The 26293-nt window shown below is 43.5% G+C and overlaps 1 protein-coding gene across 10 annotated transcripts in view; it reads left to right on the top strand.

The window, feature by feature from the left end:
- The window catches only part of KAZN (kazrin, periplakin interacting protein), a 998377-nt gene that overhangs the window by 569548 nt on the left and 402536 nt on the right, over positions 1–26293 (top strand). For all 10 annotated transcript variants that reach the window (XM_085608668.1, XM_085608670.1, XM_085608669.1 and 7 more), the window contains one exon: positions 3819–4010. In XM_085608668.1, the coding sequence (XP_085464794.1) occupies positions 3819–4010 (192 nt within the window). The remainder of the gene's footprint in view (positions 1–3818; positions 4011–26293) is intronic.

Below are 26293 nucleotides of genomic sequence, written 5' to 3'. Positions count from 1 at the left end.
ATCAGCAGCGCCAACCAAGAGGCTCAGGGTACTGCCACTGCCCTGATCACCATGTAGTTTTCCTATGCCTTTTCTTTTCCCATTGAGTTATGAGTCTTTGACTATTGGAAGTCCCACTTGTGGCCTTCACGCAGATTGTGTCTGCAGAGGACTCATTTGTGTTGTACGTTACCTATTCAGCTGGTATGGGGGAGTCGAAGGACCCATTCTGCGTTGTTAAGTCTTTTAGCTCATCCATTTGGGTAGCCTTGTTATCCTTGCTGGGGGATTGCACACTGGTGTCTCTGCTATGCTATTGGTTCTCGTTTATCGTATTCATGAAAAGAGGGTTTTGCGTTGGTGGATTGGGACCCGCAGTAAGACCATTCTCTGTATCCAGTGGATAGTGTTTCATGTCTATGCTGGTGCTTCGGGTAGTCCTGGGTGTTTCAAGTGATACACTCGTGTTGGGAGAGGGTGCCACAACCTCTGTAGTTTCTCTCAATGGAATCACTCCCTCCATGTGATTTAGTGTCTCACTGTATATTTAATTGCACAAGCATTCAACTTGCGGTGCAAACTGTCAATTTGTTTGTCTAATGTAATTATTGCAAGAGTTTTAATGTTTGTCTTAGATCTACCTGCACCTCCAGTTTATGTGACTGTTATGTTAGAGCGTTGGTTGCAGTCAGTAGAGTAGAGTTTAGAGTTGTAAAGAGTGACTCACTGGAGGTGAATGGGCTGCGCTGGACATGTACCTGCTTACGGACCGGGGAATACTTGGGGGTGCTTGCCCTCTTCATGGCTCCAGGTGGTTCAAACACACTTTCTTCCTTTCCTGTTTCAATATCTCCCTCAAACAGGGCCATATCAAATAGCTCTTCCATTAGCTTTCTAAGTGCATCAGGGCTAAGTGACTGGGGGGGATACTCTATAGGTGTCAGTGGTTAGATTACTAGTGGGTTGTAGTGCTACTGCACTATCTGGTGGTGTTGAGGACCCCTGCGTCAGATTATCATAGTCCTTTTCTGTAAAGCTTGACTGCTCAAGGGTGGGCACAATGGATTTGTGCCACTGTTATACCTTTTGACTATCCATTTCGTTGGTGCCCAGTGCATTTATGTGATGATCATAATATGCCCCATGCATCTTACTAACCTAGATATTAGCTGGTGCAGTTGTGCCCCCAGCAAAGATATGATACCCTATCATGTCCTTTGGGTCAGGTCTAATTTTATAACATGATCTTATGCGCTGCATATTTTTGTGGCCTGTATTATATGTATCATGTGTGATATCGGAGTATATAAATAGAGAAGTTACGGTTGAAAGACCAGCTTCATCATGATGTTGTGTGCAGTAATAGGATGGTCTTATAAAGTGTTTTTTGAGCGCCGCCGATTAATTTTATAGGCGCAGATGGAGGATCCTCACTCCCACTCGCCACATAGTTAGTTTCTTGCTTTGTTGACGTTTGCTTTTCTGGTGCTTGCGGCTGCGTCGCTGCCATATTGGTCCTGTTGGACTGCTTAGTCTTTCTTCAGGCCATGGCGTTAAACTTACGATACTCAAAGACCCTGTGCAATGTGTTCCACTTTGAAGCAAAGACTGAATGTTGGTCTCTCCGATGCAAGGTCCTCTGTAGCAATGTGGCTTTTGCTACATTTATGGATTCTCTCGGCATTTGGACCGAGGAAAAAAGGTAGGCTTTGATAAAGCATCCTCATACAGGACCCGCCAAGCCCTACAGGGCTCTACAATACTGTACCATGCTAATCATCTAAGCACTAGAGGTCCCTTAAACGGTTGCCTGCAAATGCATTATCCGATCAAGCAAGAGAGTTGGCAGGCAAATAAGCAGCCGGGGGGGGGGGCCTTCAGGCAAGCAGAAAGCAAACAAGGGAATAAGGCAGGCAAAGGTAAAGCAGCTGTGGGGATGAAAAGTTACTGAACGCTGGAAGCTTGGGGCCACAGTGAGGGCAGTGTTGAGCACCGCAAAGAGCGCAAGCCACACTGGCTTAATGCCGCCTGCTTGCGCGCAACCGGACGGTGCAACAGCCTAGTGCTCCTACCGCCTCTTAGCCTTAGCGTGCGCCTCTCACCTCAGGGGCCCCTCGGGCCTTTTGAAATCCTCACTGTCGTGGCTCCCCTTTGGGCTCCTTGCATTGCTGGTTACTGGCTGGCAGTGGCTGTAAGATGATAAAGGACTTCATGTGATGGCGGTGGGGGAGGCTGCATCAGCTGCTGCGATACTGACCAGTCTATTTCCCTTTCCCGCTCAGTAGGGCTGATAAGATGAGGCCTGGGACCCGCTACTCTGTGGGCTCGGCAGGAGGAAGGGAGCCGAGTCCGGGAGCCGAGAACAGCCAGAAGCTGCCCAGCCCTACCAATTGCGTGCGTACCTACGCTGCTGAAACAAGAACTCCAAAGCCCAGCAGTCCGATTCCTCTCCCGACTATCCACTTGACAAATAGGCACTGGCAAAGCTAATCTGCTTTGCCTTTGAACGGATTAGCTGTCCTTTTGGCTTTTTTCCTTGGTTGTTGCCCATGCTGAACAACCTGATGCTGAACACGACAGGCAAAAAAACCTCAGATATTCTGACGTGCATGCAAATAGATCAAGCTATGTGTCCTCATGCATGAGACATTTTGGCTTTTGCTCCCAGCATGATGACATAGACACAGTCATGCATCATGACATGGTGGCAATAATGGATTTTGTTTTTATTAAAAAAATAAAGTACATTAAATTTATTTAGAGGAAGGAGTGGCCCAATCACAAATTGTAGCTTCCAGGTTCTTTTAAAAGTAAAAATATTAATACTAATTAAAAACAAAGGATAGAATGGATTCGGGAGCAATGGAAGAGGGGGTGGAGCCATCAACGTCACAAATGAGCGGCTTTTCGCAAGGAAGGGTGGGAGGTTGCAAAAGAGCAGCCGAGTGTTAAAAAATGAGCCAAGTAGAATGGCAAGTGGTGGTTCAGTAATTGGATGAGCTGAGAGTGGGAGAACAACATAGAGCACAGGGTTGAGATTTGTAGCGTATAGTAGAAAACATGGGATAGAGCAAGAAAACACATGCACTCCCTTGTAGTGCCGAAATCCAACCAAAATTGTTCTCTGAATGTAAACTATAGAAGGATACAAGCTGTGCACTAGCGGACGGACAGACACAAGTAGATTCAGGAAAGGCATCCTATACGAAACGAGCAAATGAGTTTGAGTAGATAGCTAACCAATGATAAACAATGGGCTGACCCAAAGTCCACTGTAAATATTGATGTTGTGCCAATAGTTGTCGACAACCGACAGCTGGCAAGACCAACAAGCATTGGCATAGCCAATAGGTCTCGCTTTTGGGAACTTATAAGTGTTTAGCCATGCAACAGTTGCATAACGAAATACTTATAAGGTCCCAAAAGCAAGACCTATTGGCTATGCCAATGCTTGTTCCTGTTTATTACTGCTCTGTAGTAATGGCGGCGCACGGGTGCCACCATTACTACATAGAAGTAATGAACAGGGAAAAAAAACTTGCTCACAGAGAACATCAAAGCGGCCACGAAAGTGAGGCGCCTGCGCACAAGCACTGTAGCTCTAGGCTACAGTGGTAGCACTTTTTTGAGCCCTCACAAAAAGTCTCGCCAGATCAGCGCATGCGCTGGGTCAGGCGAGACCTAAAAATGGGCATCATGCATTATTGCTGCCTGAGCTTATAAAATACGAATTCATTGTTAATCACTTGGGTGTTCATTCAATAATGTCTGTAAACACATCAAAAATGTTAGAAAAATGAAGATCCCAGTTTTCTTATGTGCTGTTTTTCCCTCTACAGTTTTGCTACGAGAAGAGGTGTCTCAATTACAAGAAGAAGTTCACCTACTCCGGCAAATGAAGGACATGCTGACCAAAGAACTGGAAGAGTCCCATGGCGGCAAGTCGGCCGAGGTTCTGTCGGCCACTGAACTTAAAGTACAGCTGGCACAGAAGGAACAGGAACTGGCTCGGGCCAAAGAATCACTGCAGGGTGAGTTCATGAAACACAAGGCTTACTGAGATCATGACACCTTAGGAAGACATTTGAGCGAAAAGCATTGTAGGGGCGGATGGATCCAGGCTACATCTTTGATAGGTCGGGCCATGCAAAGCATTGGTGTGTATCCCAGTGATTGTGCATGGCCATATATCGAGAACTGTGCGTTGGAGAGTAAAAACAAGTTTGTAAAGTGTTACCGATTCACCTACATTTGTCTCACAATAGTGTGTGAATACTATTGTTTCCATATTTGGTTTCTGTTTGCATTTCATTTTGTTTTGTTTAGATACACCATGTCTGCATGACTTATTGCAAACCTGCCAACTCACACGGTGCCACCGTGTGACACGCGATATCAACTCCCATCACACGGTCACCTGCTGAGGAGCCAATATCCCTCGGTGGTAGGGAAAAAAGCTGAAAACCACTGTAAACAGCGGTTTTTAGCTCGTTTTCGGAGACTTTCAACTGCCAACGTGGAAAAAATGGGCATGAAAATACCCCAGGACATCGGAAAAAGTCTCAGCAAGCGGTTTACCTTTAAAAAGCTTTTTGTAGAGGAAGGGGCTTGGAGCTGGGGTGGGGGGGGGGACCCTCTTCGGTATTTCTCGGCACGAGGCTCAGCCCCCTCCTGACACTGGAGGTTTTTCTTGAAGTTGCATTTTAATGTATTGCTGCCAATTCATTAAAATGCATTTAGAGCGGGCTTTGGCTCCGCCCATAGAAGTGTTTCCTCTCACCGCATGCCACGGGCTATTTAGTGTATCATTCCAACTCCTCTGGACTGCTCACTTTGCAAGGAAGCAGGGACTATTTTACGTTTAACTTTGTTTTATTGACATTTTGCAATAAGGAAAGGACATGCATATCGGATAACCCCGTACCCAAATCTCGTTGTGTTTTCCCCTCCCGGCACTATTTTACATTTGAAAAGAACTCTGAATCATCACACACGGAATTTTTTTCTCATACATGCATTGACGCTGAAAGCAACTGCTTTTTTTTCTCGTTTTGGTTTTGTGCTGCAGCAGGCTTTTTAAAAATGTTTTATGAAGGACTCAAATGCAAGCCTGCCCTAATGACCTCGCCAGTCCTTGTTTTCCTTATGCTATTGTTGGGTACATCTTTTGACGGTGTTCTATAATTTCCGAAACACCCAATAATTTTGAATGCGAGTGTTGGGGTTTGTTTAAGTATTAGAGTTGAATAATATGGAGCGCTTTTTGGTTTTGTAGGACAGAGCAATGTACACAGGATACATGGTGAAAGTATTCTACATAGTATTGAATTGTAGAAATGTAATCGATGCTGTAAGTAGTTGCTTCTAGTATTTCGATATCTTGTGATTTTATTGTTAACTTTAACACATTTTGCTGTGATGGTTTTAGTTGATTAGCATTTTATGTTTGATGAATCATGGTACACATTTTGACTGAGTATTGTGTTCATAAGTTCACTGTTGTGTGTCTGAGATTTTATCCTGTTACTCTCTGCAATAAAGTGCTCTGACCTTGTGATGTTATTGAAACATTACTGGATCCATTGTCGCAAATGCGGATATTGACACTAATGTTCCGTAATGTGATGGAACAGTCCAACGTGGACCCGAGTTAACTAAAAGATATGAGATACCTCAAAATGACATAGCATAGTTCGCAAACCTTTTATCTGTAAAGTAGAAATTAAATTATAATGACCCTTTCAAGGACACTAACTGAAACATTTTCTGATTTCAAATTTCCACGGGCTTAAAATGGGATACAGACTGAAATATTGAGCTCATACATTTGTCAAAAACCTATCATTTGAACCTGAAATGTCTATATAGTATGAGAAACTCATTCTAACTGAATTTCAGATTTAACGAGTCAATTTCATTTTCGGCACATACAGTGCATGCAGTTTTTGCATTTTATCTAATTGAAGGACAAAGGAAAATTTTGACCTCAATCAGTTTGTGAAAAGAAAACAAAAAAAAGTATCGATTTTTGTTTGCAGCTTTCAATAATGGGTGCATTACAACGAGGAGGAACATTAGCTCACGTTGCTTCTTCCATTAATCTTCCGGCAAGCGTGCAAATCTGAACAGGTTACCAATAACCAGATCAACAAAACTGAGAGAAAAGGGTTTAAGGAGAGCATATGGAGCTACAGTTTCCAGAAGAGATGAGTGCCATTTTCAAAGTATTGTACGACCAAGTGGGGGGTTGTATTCTATTAGGAACACACGTCCCGTAACACTGGTGGAAGTGAGCTCAACACTGTAGTGGCAGATCTGGAAAAGGTCTTGGAGAATTCCTTTTTGGTTATGATTTTGGAGTACCATAATTATGGAATTGCTTTTGATCAATTTGTATCCGTTTCTAATATTTAGTTTGTTTGCTAGACTGAGGGATATAGCAGCATGTATATCTTTGCATTTAATGGATGCCAAGTTTACTTTTATCCTGGCCTCTAGCTGGATCAAGTGAAGATTTTTAGAGCCGCAACTACAGATTCCTTTGTGTCCCAACTACAATTCTCATGTCCTCGCTACAGTACTCAGGTCTTTCAAGAACTGCATTTGGGGAGCAGAGACTAGCTTTTGTTACAATCCAAAGGAAGATGGGGATTGCACTAGAGTCATTTGCTGACATCTCACTGTGTGCCACACACTGAACAACTCTGTGTGCAGGTGTGTGCCACGAGGTGATATCTGCCCCTGTTTTTTGCCTCTTTGCTAGATTGGTTAATCATATTTTAGAGTGATTTCCAGAGGAAACCATTCCTTTTCCTCTGATCTTCTACCTCACTCTCAATTAATAGCCAACAAATTCATAGCCAACTTGGTTCTGAATGGCTCAAAGTTTATAATAAACTGCATTATTGATGGAAAATGGCTAGAGAACATGGAAGTGTGTGCTTCTAGGCAAGTAGCTAACGTTAAGTCGACAGGAGTAACTATTGGTAGCCCCATCAGAAATTGTTTCCTGTCACAATTTGTACATCATGTCACACATCACAAGAGTTACTGAGCTTTATTTGGGTCCCTACACGTTTTCCAACAAATATCAAGAGGGTTAGTTGAATATCTGCTTAGCAATTGATTTAGATGTTTCCGGCATTGTCCTCTCAAAGCAGAGCCCCCATTCATGTTGCTGCGTCATGTCTTTACATATGTTCAAGGAGAGTAAGGGAAATGACCCGTTTAGATTATCATTTATTATCCAAGGTGAGCCGTTGTGCTGAATTGATTGCCAAGAATTCCGTAATAACTTATGGATTGCCAGGATTCTAGGAATATCGCACCTAAGGTCCAATTAGTTTTCAGATGATGATGTTAATAAGTTACAATCATTTGGCACTGATTAATATGATCCCATGAGCTTGATGACCAGGAACGGTGTCTCTGTATTGCCTACTTATTAACATATCTCTATATTCGATAGCGTTCATAGCTCTAGGCAGTGGTTGAAGACCAACACTTTTTTGTTTCCTTCCTAAACAAATTGGTCCATAAAACCTGGATGCAAATCAAGGTACCCAAAGATAGTATGGCCACCTAAACTACAATCGGCGGATATGCGTTTGTTGCACTTCTTTTTAATGTATGCATCCGTGATGTAGAAGGGACAGCCATAGAAGAAGCCCTTATAATTATGAGATAGAAAATAACCTTGATATCAGTATGATCAAGACTCATATAAGGAAGTTTAGTTGTAAGGCAGGTGCCATCTGGTCAACGGATCATGAAACCTCAAAGATGTGACAACATTATTTGGGAATGTTAGTGACTGAGAAGTTTACAGTTATTCCTATGGTTATGTTAAATAAACTGTCTATGTACACAATAAAGACCTAGAGAAGGTGCACACAAAGAATTGATGTGTGGCTCGAAGATCTTTGGGCATATTCCAGCTACATTTTGGCAATAATTTTGGAGAAAAGAGAATGTTTACATGCATGTAATCTAGAAGATTTGTGGAATAGGATCTAGAGTGTTGATGTTCAATTAGGAGTAAACTAGACGTTTCTGATGCACTTAATCTCTAAACTGTAGTGTAAAATACAAGGAGCGCGCATCATCTAATAATGGCACTTAGTGGATTCCCTTCACTTCTATTGTCTTGTGATCATGCATAAACTTTCTCTTACGAGCCTAACTAATTTTATTGCTTGGCCTGGACATAGTTGATCAATAGAATTATATGTTCCTTAGGTTTCGTTCATTGCTAGTCTTTCATGTGATGGCGGGCTTGGTGTTATACCCAAATCAAAACAGGAAATGATTGCTCTGTAATTATGAGTGTTAACCCATCACCATTCTGGTTTGTGATACCTTAAGGAGGACTAAGCTTAGAGAGAGTTCTAATCTTAATTTGTAGAAACATCAATCAGTATTTTGTGCCTTTATTGAAAACCGATAATGGATGTGATGTATATTTAAAAGTTTAGATATGAATTGAGAACATTATAATAAAAAAACATTCTTCTTAAGGTAAATAATGCGCACATGAAACACCAGCCCTTTCTGAGCCTGGCTCATCGATTTTGAATCAAAATGTTCTGCGTAGAGTACAGTTCAAATGGAGAAGGTCTCTTAGATCTGCTAGGTTCAACAAAATACCTACCGGAATGTAAAGCTTTTGCGTCCAGGTACCATTAATGTAGATAAATGTGGCTACAGTTCTATAATGGGAAGAATAAACAAGCCTTTATAAAAAATATTGCATCACATTTACTGAGCTATTTGACATTCTCTTAAGCTCTGGACACCTGTTACGTTGACTACTTGCTATATACAGCTCAAATGGTAAGTTAAGCATCTTGTACATGTTCACATGGAGTGATAAAGGGATAGTGGAGCAGTCTTATGGCACATCTCCACACATCAGCTTTCCTGTTTCAGAACCAGTAGTCCTTTCGGTGGTCATTGGGCTTCATTAAGGCCTAGCAACGATGTCTGTTTTATTTGTTTACAAACTGGGTTACATTTTACAATCATTCCTTCACACTAAGCGTTATCAATCATTAGCCACATGAGGAGGGTAGCGATGACTACTGCGTTTGCCTTCTGATGGGTAATTGTAACCGCAGAATACTCCCCTTAAGAATATTTTCAGATGTCTGACTGGATCCGGAAGATTTAAACAGTGTTGCTCCCATTGCTACCATGTAGATGGCACCATGCGGCTCTGCTTTGGCTTCAATCCAGAAGTTAGAGGAGCTGCATGTAGACCTAACCCCTCTGCGTCAGGCATTCCTTTCTGTACCAGCCTTAGTACGCAGATCGTAAACTTGCTCCCCACTACTTGCTCATCAGTTCACAAGTTTTTTTTCTTATAAATTATGTTTTTTTCCAGTATGCAAGGGAGTTATTTTCCATCCAAAAAGTACACGATTTAATCCTTGTTTGGACTGATACAAGCAAATATCTGTGACATATGCCAACGAGATGTGACTCTGGTATTTAGGTTCAGGGCACGACTCAAAGTCCTGCTAGGAGTGTGACCTTATGAATTCAAAGAGGAAATGTTAACTCAAAGTGAAGCTGCATGCACTGAGTACTGAAAGAGGTCATGGGCACAGAGCCCTTTTAGGGCCGTTCTTGCAACAGGCCCTGGTCCTGGTCCAAATCTCTGGGTAAGTCAAATTCGAAGCAGAAGCACAAGAAGGCAAACAGGAGTCATCCTACTACTTCCACTACAGCCTGAGGAGTCACAAAAACATCAGGGTGCCTCAAAATTTCGCTCCCAGTCCCCCTTCGAGGAGCTGATTCCGCAACTGTTCTCGATGCACCCTGAGTTTCCAGGTCCTTTATCTATATTGCAACAGTTTGAAGCCTTTAAAGAGGCCATGTTGCAAATCTTCAGCCTTCTTCTGGCTCCCTCTGACGTGCCTTCTTGTACAAAGGATCTATGGAGGTCTCCAGAAAAGGTTACTAGCAGCGGGTCTGCCCTCTGTCATCTGTGTATCCTTAATCTGCCACAGGTTCCACTCCAGTACCAGAGCTGACTTCCAGTCTGGCAAGAAAAAAAAACCCACCCTGGTCCCTATGAGATCGATGCTGGCCGCTGCCACCGGTGGAAGATTCTGGTCCTATAGTCCTATCTCACTCTTTAGTCAAATTCATCCTGTACCAACGCACATGGCCCCAGTTAAATCTAACCCAGACAAAACCATTCCTTTGCCTCTGAGCTGCATCCTGGTGGCCCAACAACTTTAATCAGAGTCAACCAGCCTATGGAGATGGCAATGAAAATGATGGAGATTACTTTCCCCAACAGTAAGACCATAACCTGTACCTGTACATGGACTTGCAGGATGCCTGTGGGTTGGACAGTTCAGTGGACATTGTGTTCTGCCCATGGGCTGTCAACGGAAGAGTGTGCCTCCTTTGCTGTGATGGTTAAAAGAGGCAGCAGAGGCATTAGACTACCAACTATAGACGTCAAAACTAATGTGTTAACAGAGGTTTTGCAACCTGGACAGACCTTCTCTGAGCCTCTATTTCAATTCAATGAAGCCCTGATGGACACCTTAATGGGCACCTAATATAAGCCTTGTTCGTGCTAGCTGGTTAACAGGCAGGTTGCCAGGCACCACATGCCGGTGCCAGGTGACCCTTGACTTCCTGACACAGCACCCTACACCAGAAAGTTTGGTGGTTCAGGCTTCTATCAGCAGGGTAGTCCCTAATTCATTCCCTACAGCTCCCCCAGGTAGAAAGTCAAAACTAATAGAAGTATTTGAGAAACTGATGTTTTCTTTGGCCAGTCTAGCCCTCCTGTTAGTCAATGCCAGCTGTTTGCTGGGGAGATATTCCCTTACTTTATGTGACTTGGTTAGTGGGATCTCGCTGATAGCCCCCAAGGAACTTCAGGCAAACCTGGCTCAAACCATCCAGGATGGTCAAACCATCCAGGATGCAGTCAAATACATCATATATTCAGGAATGGAGACCACCGACTTTTTGAGCAAGACAATTGGCACTAGTGTGGTGCTTTGACATCATGCTTGAATGAGATCCACAGGCTTCAGTGGTGATGCACATGTCTCTTTGATGGATATGCCATACAGCAGATCTCTCCTGTTTGGCCCAGTTGGAACGCTTCAAGGAAAGCCAATCTATTGGTGCATTACTTAGGCCTTTCTACCTGTGCCAGACAGTATCCTCAACACTTTTGTCCCTTTCAAGGCTTCTTTTGTGGCTATTCCAGAGGGTTGGTATACTGCAACTCCAAAGCCCACTCTTCCACAACAGCCCCCCAGTCCTTTTACAGTAAGGATTAAGCAAACAACATCCAGATAACCAGGGACTGCAAACTTCCCAATTTAGTAACCATCCAGCATTAGCCACCAAACTACTTCAGTTGCCCTCAGTGGCACACTGCCATCCTGTGGGAGGCATGATCAGACATTTACTCCAAGGGTGGCAAAATAAACATCCGACAGGTGAGTCATTCCGTAGTTGTAGTAAACCATAGTCCAGAGACCATAGTTTATTAAACTATAGAATATTGTACTTTACATTAAGCACTATAACACATAAAATCGACCTATATCATCATAGCCACTAAAACCTACCCACTGCACAAGATAAATCTAAAAATTGCTTATCATATACAAATTGTATAGCATCATTCCTAGCTTTTATACCACATCTGATGAGCACAGGTTTTAAAAATTGAGGCCCTATTGCTATAAAATATAAATAATCTGTTCAAGCATGTACACTCGAGTAGCCCACTTTCACATTTACTATTCCAGTCCAAAGGGACGTTAACCCAGTCTCTGGTCACATGGGCTTCATTTAGCCCGATTCAGAATTTCAGTATTGCTGTCCGCATCTGATCATTCGGTAACTTGGAAATGTACGAGTACACCATTGAATTCTGCAGGACTCCCTTACTTAGTAGGGAGAGATCTTTAAGGTAAGATACTTTAAATCTCTACCCCTATATTCCACTGAACCTCTTTCTTTACATTTCTTTTTGGAGGAAAGAAGAGGGACATCCGTTTTAAAATCATTTATATTAACATATTTGACCAGCTTCTGAAGTTGTTCCCTTACACTTCTAGCCCATCAACATCTCTGACACTTTAAGTTTGAAAGTGGTTCGCTGTTTATGCCAAAACCACACACCCTGCCTTGCCATAATGCAATTCTAAGTGTTCAGCCTAGCTTCGACTCTAAGTGCTTTAACCATAGCACTAGCTGGAAGTCCTAAAAGATTTTTGTGACATTTACCTTTTAATTCCTCCCAGTTATGCTCTGAAATTGAGTGTAATATATCTGCCTCATAGATGATCTGTGGAGGAGTCACCGTAATCCCTTTTGAAATTCCTTTATACCCCTCCCCCCCCCAATGTTTGGCAGAGCTCTGGTTTTAGAGGTGTCAAGATGCAACTTCCAATTCAGTTTATCAAAAGTTATGCACAGGTATTTATAGGAGAAGGTCTCTTCCTTCAGATCATTCAGCAAGATTATGCCTTGCCATAACTTTTCGACCCAATGCATCTTTACCCACATCCAAGCATTTTTCAGAGGAGCACCTGGCCATCTTGCTCCCAGAAGGGCAGGCTATTTTGGCCAAAAGAGCCATTGAGAGGGTCCTAGCCCCAGAAATAGGGACCGCTTGGTACTCCTGCTATTCCCTAATTTCAAAGACTGGGATGGACATTTGACCTATTTTAGATCTCCTCCCCTTGAATGCCTTTTTGCGGAAGGATAAATTCAAGTTGGTCACACTGACCCAGATTCTGTCTGTCATACATCCATCCATCCATCTGGATGGTGGGTTTGTACCTGCAGGATGCCTCCTTTCATGTAGCTATCATGCAGTCTTATAGATTCAACTCGCAGTGCAATATGGGTGAAGAGAATTTTGATTTTTGTAAGCTTCCCATTTGGCCTCACTAGTACCTCTCAAATGTTCATGAAAGTGATGGTGATTACAGCACATCTGCGGAGATTGGATTCTCCAGTTTTCCCCTGCATCGATTACTGGCTGTTGAAGGCAGGCTCACTACAGTCGGTCATAGACCATATCCAGAGGACGGCGAACCTCCTAACATTGTTGGGTTTCACAATCAATGTGCCAAAGTCCCACCTGACTTCTCTGAAGAGGCTAACTTACATTGCAGCCATCCCGAATATGGTCCAGGTTCCTTCCCAACAAGTCCAAGACATTCGGGTTATGATCCTGATATTTCAGCATCTGTCCTGGGCAGGAGCGGCTTCTACCTGATGGTGGTAGTGGGCTGGGGAGGAGGGGGCAATTAAAAGAAAAAGAACACTTACCTGTCTGTGGCCGGCTGCCTCTCCTTCGTCTGCTTCTTATCTTCTTCCTGTCTGGAGTCCGGCAGCAGGAAGCTCCCAGGCTCCCCTAAACCAATCTCAACGCTGTAATGCAGCATTGTGCTTTGTCTGAGCGCCATGGTTTGGCGCTCAGATGGGGAATGGGAGCCTGGGTATGTTCTCCATCTAATGCAGCCTGGGTGGAGAACATGCAAAGTGCGCATTAATGTTTGGCCGGCCTGAGACAGCTGGCCAAACATTCATGTGCACTTTGAGTTGGCAAACCCCTCCTTCCCCTGGCCCCTGCTCTGTCAGCAGAGCAACCCGCCCCAGGAAACTGAAAACTAAAATGATGGAGGTCATCTGGGAGAGATGGAGATCAGAGGACACTGGTCTCAAGCGGAGATCCCTTTCCACTTCAACCAGTTGGAGTTGCAAACAGTTCACCTGCCACTGAAAGCCTTCCGACCGTGCATCAAAGGGAGGCTGGTCTAGGATCTCATGGACAACACTGCTGCAATGTGGAGTGGCAACAAGCAGGGTGGGGTATATATACTGCAATTCAACAAGGGTACCCCTAATTTAGTTTCCTATCTCAGGGTTTTAAAGCAAATATTTGTGAACAAAAATATAGGAAACAGTTTATAAAAGACCAGGTAATGTACAAGTGATTATTATGCCTGCCCCCATTGATCAAACAGGACTATTGAAAAGACCACATTTTCATTGAACTTCTTTATTTCTTACTATTTAAATATTTTTTGATTTATACAATAGAGAATCATTTCATTTTTCTCATTTCTTTGGGTCTTTCTATATAGACATTTCTTATCCTCAATGCTGTATCATTTCATATTCAGTTGGACAATCGTATTTACATTCCATATTTACATACAACAGAGATAGAGAGCAAATATCAATTATGGCTTTTGTTAAATCTACGCGCGTTTCGGCGTTCAGCCTTCCTCAGGTGGCCATAATTTCTTAAATCCTTGATTTTCAGATTCCAAATTCCAAGAAGGGATGAATTAAAACCTTCCCTATTTCTTTTCTTTACGATATCTAGTCATCTATTTTCATGGGTGGCTATCTCCGTAATGGGCTGTACTCCGACTCGGCTTACTGGAGAACACGGACAATTTTGGTGAATTCGTGGGCTCCTGCGTCTTTGTCATACGCCCTTTACCAGCTTGACTGTTGAGAGACTTCTAAAAGCGTAGGTCAGTACGATTTCGCAAGTGTGTGCGTGATTCGTAAAATCGTGGGTTCCGAATTCCCCCAGACTACGGGTGTGCAGCCTCGAGCTCACTTTTTTCACAGTGCAGCTTGACTTTTGAGGAATCTTTTTCCCGGTTGATCAGTACATTTTGAAAAATGCTAGCGCAGTTCGAACGTCCGTTTGTTGACCTTTCTCGCCAGTATTAAAGCATGTGACCGAAGCGCTTGTTTCCCCAGAATGTGGTCATGCTATCCGGTCCTGTTCATTTTTCTTCCTTCTAGGTTAGAATTCTGGCATCGAAGAACGATTGTCCAACTGAATATGAAATGATACAGCATTGAGGATAAGAAATGTCTATATAGAAAGACCCAAAGAAATGAGAAAAATGAAATGATTCTCTATTGTATAAATCAAAAAATATTTAAATAGTAAGAAATAAAGAAGTTCAATGAAAATGTGGTCTTTTCAATAGTCCTGTTTGATCAATGGGGGCAGGCATAATAATCACTTGTACATTACCTGGTCTTTTATAAACTGTTTCCTATATTTTTGTTCACAAACAAGCAGGGTGGGGTTCTGGGTTCTGTGTAAAGAGGCACTTCATCTCTGGGGATGTCTGTAACATAAGGACAGTTCAACATGTGGCAGTTACCCACAGGGCATCTTCCAGTAATAGAGATAACCCTGGTTTTCAGCACTGCCAAGAACATGCAATGTCAAAACGTTTGTAGGCTGGAGTTCCTGAGAAGGCTGACTCTTGGAGATACATTCAATATAGAATAGGGCCTATGCATTTTGCCCAGTACCTTTCCTCATCTGACTACTGAAGAAGATCAGGAACAATTGACCCAAGTCATCCTAGTGGCTCCAGATTGGGCTTTGAGAGTGGTACCCGGAGCTTCTGGGCATAGAAGCATCTTTCCTCTAATCGGGCTACTCCTTCGGGAGGATCTCCTGTTGCAGCAACAGGGCATAATCTGCACCTGTGTGTGTGTGGAGGTTGAGCAGCAGCAGTTGACTATGTTTGATCATCCTCCTGAAGTTGGCAGGCAGGTGCAATGGAAAGGGCATTTTGAACATTTGGTCCTGAAGGATATTTTGGTCTGAGACATTCCACAGAACCACCACTTTGGGAGGTACTGCTTTGGTATTTATTTGGAAGGTGGGCAATCTGTGGTTAGAAGTAGCCATCAGAAGAACAGGTTACTCGCCTTCGATCATGCATCATTACCTTGGATACTGCTCATGCTATTGGGATATTTTGCTTAGCTGTAGATTCCTCACTGCCCTCCCACCTCTCCATTCTGTGCAGTGGTATCCTCTCCCATCAAAAAGGTTCTCAAAATAGAGATTTACACACTGGTGCTCAAATTATTGTTGGGCTCTGCGTCCAAGGGTGAGGAGGGACTCCAGGAAGAAAATGACATCAACATATAGGGGTGGAGCTTATATACGATAAACGGCTCCATTGTCACTTCCAGAGCAGAAAAAGTCAACGTAGAGCTGCAAGGCGCTACCTACCGGCACATGAGGGCAATGCTGTTAAAATCTTCTAGATCGAGTCTTGCGCCTAGGGATATTCTAAACAATTCTTTGATTAGATAGTGTATGTATCAGAAAATGCATTACCAAAGTTAAACTTGTTCAATTGCCCATTTTTCAAGTAATGGTTCGAAAATGACTGTAGCCAGCAAGAGGTGCTATAAGAAGCTATTGAGTTTATAAAGGGACTGCTCATTAGCTGAAGACAAGCCAGAAAATCAGTAGCGTGAGCCAAACCAGAGTTTTGAATTGGCTCTGAGAGCTAAAGCAGAAGTGGAGCCATATGTCGCTTCCCAGTCTAAATATGAAACAGAAGCATTTTAGAAATGCACTACCTAAAAAGAATAAGCAGTGATTCAAGGATAACGGAAATATTTATCATTTCACATTAGGAAACGTTGTTTTGCAATTGTCTGAACTTTGTGTGCCAAATATAACTTTACTGGCACTTCCTAGAGAGAATCTTGGCTTGGTTGTTATACACGTTCTATACAAAAATTTAGCAACAAGCCAGGCATTTGCGCTAAGGCAGGTCTGACCTGAACCCAATATACTGTCTCTCAAATGAATAATGAAAATTAATGTGGGTCAAGCCTTCTATTGCACAAGAACACCAGTCAGATATAGGTTTTCAAATATTCTATTCTTAACTCGGGGATCAGTTTATTAGCTCCTTTTAAGACCTGTTGTTTCCAATACAAGCTCTATTGTTTCAAATACAGAACATAGATATGTGGTCTTGATTGGATGGCTGTAACGTCTCTCTCCGGTGTCTGCTCTGTGCTTTAGTGGCTTTCATTCCTATTCTTTTTGTTTGTCCTACCGAGGTTCATTTAGGTCTCAGTGTTTAGAGTGGACGAGTTGTAGCCTAGATTGGTAACTTTAGGGGACTCCTTTTTTGGGTCTTGCCTACGCAGCGCGCATGCGCTGCATAGGAGGGGACATTTTGGAGTCGATAAGCTTTTTGAGCAAAAACGTGCACGTTTTGCATTGCTTTGTATTGCAACATGTGCACGTTTGGCGTTTCCCTTGTGGGTGCGAGCAGCGGCGCCATGTGTTAGCAATTATCGCTACCCGCTCCCGCAAAGTAAACGGTATGTGTCCCTGCCCTCGGCTGCACTCCCCCCACCCCTCCCACTTGTTTTAATTAGCAGCGGCGCTGGCTAGGGGAGTGAAGTTGTCGACGCGCCGCCGCTGCCCCTCCTTCACGAGCTCTCCCTGGTTGTGAGTTGTCGTGGAGGAATTGAGAGCCCAGCAGCAGCCTTGCAATGCCGAGCCGAGGGTGGAGGGGACTCCGGACCGAAGTTTGTGCGGAGCATGAACAGTGACCTCACCGCTGCTGGCCAGGTGAGCTGCCCGAGCACCTATCGGCTTTCCGCAGAGTCCACTGACTTCAGCTCACAAAAGGCACATGGTGGGTCCTGGTTTTCCGACGGGATACCTTTTTTAGCTCCCAGGTCGTCCTTCTTCGGCCCACAGGGGTCTTTACCTCGCCCTGGTCGTAGCTGAAGAATCAAGCTTCAGTCTGCAGTCACCTCGGGCCCACTCCAGTCGAAGGATCCGAGCTGCAGCCGGGCCGTGTAAGGGGTTGGGGTGGGGGGGTAGGCTGGGACGAGGGCGCTGCAGCCCATGTGTGTCTTTTCTGCAGTCCATAGATGCTAGCAGTAGCTTCAGGCCGCACTCAGGCTGTACTCTGCAGGGTGTTCTGACATAAATCCGCAGGGTGTCACAACTGCACACTGCAGGATGTCCCGACTTGCACTCTGCAATGGTGACTGACTGCATAGCACTGAGTGGCTGACTGGAGAATCCTAACTGTGCCCCAAGGCGGGTGAATGAAGTCTGAAAGGGGGGCTACTAGTACTGCACCGCACACAGAGGCTTGCCACACTCCCGGGGGCTGGCTGCAGCTCTCAGGGGGCCCTGACCACAGACCATGTGAGGGGGGCGGCAGCTGCCACAATCTACAGTGGTGTAGCCGCAGTCAAGAGTAGGCCATCGTATTGGCGCTGGCCTGGGTGTAGCCAGTGCTTGTCTGTGAGAGTAGGATAAAGGTAGGGGCGTAGTTTAGTCAAAAGTGTTAGGGGGTTGCGAGTCTGAGATTTCCCAACTAGCAACATCCTGGACCCAACTGAAAAGAGTAGCGACCGACTGAGGTCACAACTAACTAATTCTAACACTCTCACTAACTAACTCTCTCTCACTAACTAACTCTCTCACTACCTCTCACCAACTAACTCACTAAATCTATCACTCTCACTAACTAACTAACCTTCACTCTCATGTTATTTATACACACCCCTTTAACAATAAAAACCATAATAAGCAACCATTGGGACAAGCAGATACAAGTTGCCAGCATTCAAACATCAAAAAAAGCTCAAGTCATTAATTATTATGAATACTTTTGAATATAGTCATTTTGTTGTACATAATACTTTCTTGGTCATATCTAAGGTAACAGAAATGCTTCTCACACATCTTTATTATAACTTTTCAGCATACTGCAAACTTCTATACAACACAGCTTAAAAACAAACACAAAGTCAATAGCTCTACCTAAACAATTATTAGTTCCCAAAGGCGAAACTTATTGGCTATGCCAATGCTTCTTTTTCTTTCGCTTTATCATTGAGCACTCTATGTGGTGCATCTGTTTCTACTCCAAATGTTCCTCTCCCCTTTGTGCGCCAGCTTTTTACACAATTTCCCTGCTCCCCTATGCTTTCAGTTCTCCTTGATGCTTTAATTTTTTCCCATTTTTTTGTACAGGAACTTTAAATGTACCTTTCAAACATGGCCGTCCGCCATGGTAGAACAGAAATATTAATTTGGGGGAAGCCTGTCTGTTTGACCTCAGACAATCGCAGAGAAAGAGCTTGACCAATTGCCAAAAACCAACTACCCTGGAAATGGAAAATATTTAAATACCTTGCAGTGTAAATATATAGTCAAGACTACCAATCACTAGCCAGAAATATAGACAAAGCAACACAATTCATATGCAGGTCCATTCCATTCTGCTGTAAACTCCGTCTCCTGCAGGCAGGGTTGCAATATCTAAGATTATCCTGCATCGACCACTGTATTTTTTCACAGCTCTACCAGTGGTAATGAAGACTTTTTTCTCAGAACGGCATGCATTTCTTTCATATCTCATACTGGGGTAACTGACGGCAAAGGGGTGCACTTAGGAAGACTCAGCTGCCCATCGTAAGGGGAGGACAAAAAGCCACCAATCAAGAGAACTTTTATCTGACCTCCAAATACAATTTCCGATTAAATGCTTTGTAAGAAGCATGAATTCTAAAAAGTAGTATATAGAACTAAAATTAACAGCAACATCATTATATGTGACAGTACAAGCAGGCCCATCACAGGCAATGAAGGCCCTGAATTAGTGAAAGCAGCCAGGCATTGCTGGCAAATATGTAGCCAATTTATGGGAAACAACACAAGCTCTATGTACCGGAGATTTCAATATGGTCCCTAAAGCATTTCAGGAAGATTTTTAAAATAAGAAATAGACTGATTTTGACTAAGGGGTAATGCGAGGCCGTGGCTTACATACAATGGAGGAGTGCCATGCTTATTTGAGGATGTAGTGTGGACACATATAGAATAACGCCTGGTCAATTCTTTGCTTGCGAGAGTGGGATCAGAAACAATCCAACCCCAGACCTCAAAACATACACATGGAGTGGAGAGGAAACCAGTAACACTCTTAAATAGAGCCCTAGCAGAAATATCTCAAGCAGATGTAACCAAGCTCAGGGAAACATGGAATTAGGTTCAAGTATACACAATTCAATAAATTGCACCAAACTAATGTATAACCAAACCTATCCTGCAGCAATCGGCGCCTGTCCAAGATGCCGAACTATCAGAACATGTTTTTACTGCATGGTATGGGAATGCATACAAATGAAGGCATATTTGAACATGATATTAACAGTAACTACAGAAATACCTGCTTTTAATCTGACACAGTCATTATATCCTGCTTTAAGGCAGTGTCAGTGCTAGCTCATTTGTGAGCAGATACTTGACAAAGTGCGGGTAAAGGGCCTTTTCTGCACGCTCCTTATAAACCTCTTGCTGGAAATAATCCAATCTGATCCAACGTAGTGCGTTGTCATGAAGGCCTGTAAACTCTTATTCTGCTTCTAGGGGGTTGTAGGAGTATAGCTTTGCTAATATAAGGTGGCTAGTACCAAGCAGGCAGTGTTTGCCCACACAGATATCTACCCCACATGGTGCTCCAGGGAGTGATTGTTCTTATCATGCAGAAGGCCGTGCATTGAATAAACTGCTGTACATTAAAAAGTCTGATCTTTTCTTTCCCCCTCTTAGTCCCTTACTTACAAGTCCTACTCTCGCAATAATAGCTCCCATCGCATCCTCTGCTTCTCTTCCTTCCTTCATCCCATCTGTCTCATATGCTTAATATTATTTTCAGGCTCCTTCCTCTTGTGCCTATCTTCCCTGCTTGATCTGTATCTCTTCCTCCCCTAACTTCAGCCTATCTCGGTTGTAGTCACGATTTCAGATCGTATTAACAATACATAAGCGGAAGCCGTCGCATAAGATATTGCTTTGTTCTGTGCGGAGTACGAAGACACCTCCAATTACCATCTGGAGAATGCTTTATGAACCATATATATTTCTTTTACAGTTTTATATGGTTCAGTGCTAGTGTATTGCTGGTTTTATTGCTCTCTAAATAAAACAAGCAAAAACCCTTCAAATAAAAAAAAAATGAAAACCTCGCTATGGCTGTGAAAATAATTGTAAAAAGACCAATTTCTATCCGCCATTTGTTCTAATGAAATGCAGTGCAAAGCTATGTACCTAAGTGCTATCACACCTGCTTTATCAATAAGTTAGTACAACCACCCAAGCCCTGGCCCTATCCATTACTGACAGTGGAACACACAACTCTCTGACCTTCTGATCACCACCCTGGTACTACCCAAGACAGTTTTCAGGTTAAAAGAAAGGTACCTCTCTCCCGCTCCCTCACAGAGACCTACATTGACTTCACTACCAGTGTTGTTTGTGTGCAAACAAATGTGTCTAGACGTCATACAGCACAAAGAGATATAACTTGTATTACCATTAAAGAGCCACCACCTTTGCCACCAAAGCAGTAAGAGTTACTCCCTTGCAAGCTTCGAAGTCCAGAAATGTTTTAAAAAGTACAAACTAGAAGGTACATGTCACCCATTAGCAAAGTCTGATTGACTTATGTCTACCCCTCACCTCCAAAACGTTCAGTGAGGTTTGGTTTAGGTTTTTATGTATTTTTATTGATGATATTTTTCCGCTTTTGTGTTGCATATGATTATGCTAATGTGTACGATTCTACCTGCGTAGGGTGGTGGTGTTCACTGTGGTGACCCATCATACAATGCCATCAGTAGCTTTGCCAGAGCGGACACCCTGCTGAAGCATTTTTTAATGTACATTATAGTAGCTCCACCTACCGTGGGTAGCAGACACTATTCGATAAATTACTACTTCAACTATTGTTGCCGGAATTTCTCAGAACTGAGTAATGGATTTGCATTAATCCATTAGTTGGCGTGCACTTGATATGCCAAAGTAGGTGTTGAACGGTTCAGCTTTTTATATATCCATAGCTATATATGGATGTTGTATGTATTGTTTTGCTCTATAATTGCATTTATATAGCGCTTACTACACCTGGCGAAATTTTGAAGCGCTTTTCCGCGAATAGAACCAAAAAGGGATTAGTGAATTAGTCTAGGGAAATATGAAATTAATTTGAGCTGTGGACATGTTAGTCTGTTATTTGGTTTGAAAAGTATAGTGGAGGGAAGAGGGTAGGGTTTGCATTTATATGGTGCTTGCTACCCCTGATGAGGTGTTGAAGCACATTATTTAGTGCTGGGAGAAGCTGCCGCTACGTTAATAATGGTACTGAACGGCAGGTAATTCGTTGTGGATCTGCACATGTGCTTCACGTGGTGCAGTTTTTTCAAGTCTACAAGTAATGAACAAGGCTGTCTCCCGAGCATGAAGGGTTACATTCCTGAGAGAGGCCTTGTTTGTATGGCCCAGTAGTTCTCCTCTTTAAACTGATTGTAGCATGGAATTGATGGGCTGCAACATAGCTGCCGAGTTTCAGATTGCTTATGTGTGACATTATCATGATTTAAGTGCGCTTATTTGTGACATTCCATACTATGTGTGACACTAAGTGTGAAACTTAATTGCAATTAAAACCATACAGAAAAGTCCCTGTAAGGCTAAGTATCAGACATTACCCCACTTGCTGCCATTTGAAGAGCTTCAAGTGCCACCTTATGTTCAGATTTACTTGCACTGAGGGAGTGCTGCTCACTGGTGGCATAATGCATTTGTATTTAAAGTTACCTATATCTGCAGAGAGTGGGAACCATCCACCATCAGCCTTGTAACTCAGTGCACACTGTCCAGAGGTTTAACCACGACGGCCATTAATCTTTCCTTGACCCCTTATCACTCCTGACTGCAGACATTAGTAGCAGCTAAATGCTGAGTTTCAGAGGCATTCACTGGGTGCTGACAATTATCTTTAAGTGGGATGAAAAAACTGGTGGGGGTTCTCTAAAAGGGTCGTGGCAACCCTGTTAAAGTGGCGTGACCAACACAATTATGGGCATGGCCTAATTAAACCCGTTTATGATGGTTCAAATGCAAATAGGCTACTCACACTAATACTTTAATAAAGATGTAAAAGCCAACTTTCAATGCTCTCTTTGTTTTATCCCTAGTCTCAGTGTATCGGCTTTTGTCAAGCTTACCAAAATATATAGTTTATTAGATAAACGAAGTGTCCTTATAAACATAACAGTAAAATACAGAGACTGCTAAACAAGAGAAAACAAACAATTTTGTTATTATTCAACAGGCTAAGACATTGTTACCAAACTAAAACCTATTATAACAATATTTGCTGTGGCCTCTGGCTGCCCTTTGGCTGCCCTTTGAGCACAAATAGAGCGAGGGGGAGACCATGGCCAAAATCATCACACACTTTTTTTGTCATTCCTATTCCGTAATCGAATGGGTTGTGCAATGCACGGATTATAAGGAGAACTTGATTCTCTCAGTCTGTATTTGCTTTTTTTCACTTTAAGTGGGCAGATCCATAGAACTGCAGCAGCACGTTTTGTAAAAGTAATGAAAGTCACATTAAAATGCACTGTGACCTCCAAAATTGCACTCTCCGACAGAAGACAGAATCTAGTCCTGTCCCTTCCAAGTGCCGCCCGTGGCTCACCTTCCTCCCTGCAGTGTTTGCCCAAGGATGATTCTAGTTTAGTTGTAAACACCACCACATCCAGCAGGAAAGGCGAGGTTCACAGGATATCACAGGGGGCAGCTTCAGGAGGCTCCACAGTTAATCTAGTCATGTTACTCGAACCAAGCAGAGAAAGGCAGGGTCAGATTGGGAACAAAAATAGGCCCGGTCACCCCAAAAGAAGTGGCTCACATTAGAGCAGCATGGCCTTGGTGAAATGTGGGGTGAATTAAGCATTTTAGAGCGTGTGGGGTCAGTATCATTTGTCAAGACTGGAAATACCACAGAGGTAAAATCTGAATACTTATCTCAACACCTTGTACAACGTAGTGCTATACCCACTCCCAATCAAGTGCTTCTTTGATTCATATTATCACATAAATCACAAATTGAGCACAACGTCGTGGGGGGAGGACTAGGCCAGGATCTCTGGTAAAACAGCCTACAATGACTAGACAAAAAGAAAAGCAGCTCTGAAATTCCTCCTCTCAATGATTCACTACAGAGGGTTTGAGTGAATAAAAGCTCTAATTTTCAGTGGCAGCTTTGCCTTGTTTCTGACAACCTTTTAGGACTCAATTGAAACATTGCATATGCTGAAGCTTGTGAGACATTTCATTAACTTTTAGTGGGCCTAGAGCCCTGGTTTCATAGTCCTTCTTATTTGCTTGCTTCTCTTTGGTAGGCACGTGCCAGCTTCCCTAATTCCTTGTGTTTGGCCCTCGCCTTATGCAAGACCAAGTACTTGTGACCTTCTCCTGCGTGCACTTTGGGAGCTACTTTTTTCTTTTTGCTGAAACACTCCATAAGAGTGTATATCTTTGAAGGGCGTCTCCCTCCTGTACTTTTCTCCCCCTTGCTGTTGTTGTAGGCCCTTCCACTGCCTTTTTAAAAAAAAAAAAAATCTTTTTTTCGAGTTTTATATAGCGCGAGCTAGACCCGAAGATACTGGGTATCACAGAGCTTTACATGAGCATCAGTTTCTTTACACAAGGACACATTCATTTTTGATAGGCACGGGGAGGTTAAGTGATTTACCCAGAATCACAGGATGTTGAGCGTCGTTGCCGAGACTCGAACTCTGTTCCCCAGCTTCGCGGTCGACCGCTCTAGCTGTAAGTCTACACCTCTCTGAGGTGTTGCTTTCCCCCACTCGCTGTCTGTGTAACTGCTTGCCTCCTTCCACTCTCCAAGTTATTGCTTGCTCCCAGCTGCTGTCTGTGCTGTTGCTTTGCCTCCCTCCCTCCCTCTGAACATGTTGTTGCTTGTTTCCCCCACCCTCTGTGTTGTTGCTTGGCCCCTTCCGAACCCAACATGTTGTTGCTTGCCTACTCTTGCTGTCTGTCTTGTTGCTTGCACCGTTTGATATCCATCTTGTTGCTTTCCCCTGCCATCCTCCCTACTTTGTCTGTGTTGCCACCTTCTCCACCTGCCATAACAATAAAAAAAGCGCTAAGATGCAGACAGTGCTGGTCGTGTCATAGTTAAAAAAAAAAAAAAAAACTTTATTCAATCCCTCTCTCTACTCCTCCTGTTGTTGCTTGCCCCTCCCCCGCTGACACTGCTTGCCCCACCCACCAGCCATAACACAAAAAAGTCTTATGACAAAGACACACGGGCTGCGTCATAATGTTTTTTTTCTCCAATTTTCAGCCATGCAGCACGGTAGCAATGTTGCTGTGCAACACGACTAAAGCATTGACAAAGCCAATAGCTTGTGTTGGTTTTACCAATGCTTGTTTTAATACAACCAGTAGTGTATACTAATCTCTATTCATTGCTAATAAACCTTTACTATTACCCAAAGAGCCCTTTTTAGCAACCTTAGTATAGAGAATGATTAAGTAAAAGATATTGCAGTGCTCTTCTATGACGTGCAGTTTGTATGCAGCACCTTGATGCTAATTCATAACTCCCTGTGCTCCAGCGGCAGGATTGTATCTTATGAACTGCAAGTAACGAAAGGACTTCTGACATAAAAGCAGAAACGCACTAATTTATATACATAAAAAAAACTAATTTGTGATCTGCATGTTACACGTTTTGTTTTGCAGCAGGCACATTAATCCTCTGTGCTAAATTATGATAAGCTAAAGATGTTACTAGAGAAAGCACAGATCTTTCCTGAAAGTACTTTTGTGTGTAAAAAAACGGAGACATGTGCAGGTAAGTAGGTAAGTTAATTATTGAAGTTTAGTCCATATGGGTCGAAGTGAAAATGGCTCAATGGCCTCGACACCTGACCTGGCCTCCCAATGTGACCAATCAGCCTCTTCACACTCTCTTCTACCCGCCCACCATTGCCTCAGTGTTGACCGCTTTGGAGAGAACAGCAAAGACACTGCTTCTGTGCTGAGTTGCTGCTGCCCCCCCCCCCCCCCCAGCCCTACAAGGGCCAAGATGTGAATAGCTTAGTAGTCAGAGCTACACCTGACCCCCCGGAGTCCGTTGCATTCACACCTCTCTCTTCCGTCCATCATGGCCTCCGTGTGACGTCCTAGCGGAAAGGAGTGGGGAAAAGCACTGCTTCTGGGTCTGGACCAAAGAGAAGATGGATGCATGCTCACTTGTCCCAGCCTCCCACCTCCAAGAACAGCACTGTGTGCCTGCATCCCGCCTGCTCATTTCAACCCTGTATACCAGTGGCTCGAGCAGCTAGACATGGAGGGGGCTGGTTGGCCAGTAAGATATTTTGGGCTGTTGCCCTGCAATGAAAGGCCCACAGCTGGCACTCAGGCTCTGGGCCATGTTGGTTAGGCATGCCCTACAGTTTTCTTTGCCAGGTGCGGTTGTTGGAAGGCCAGGGCATCGAAACAGAGCTCGAGAGGAATCCGTTTCGATGCCCCCTTATTAAAATTGCCGGTGCTCGGCACCGGCAAGACCCGACCCACTTAAAGCCCTGGCTTTTCCTACTTGTGGCACTA

Source organism: Triturus cristatus, chromosome 1_2 (assembly GCF_964204655.1).
Source record: "Triturus cristatus chromosome 1_2, aTriCri1.1, whole genome shotgun sequence".
NCBI classification, from domain to species: Eukaryota; Metazoa; Chordata; class Amphibia; order Caudata; family Salamandridae; genus Triturus; species Triturus cristatus.
Note: the sequence above shows the minus strand (reverse complement) of the source record. Positions and strands in the feature narration are given on the sequence as shown.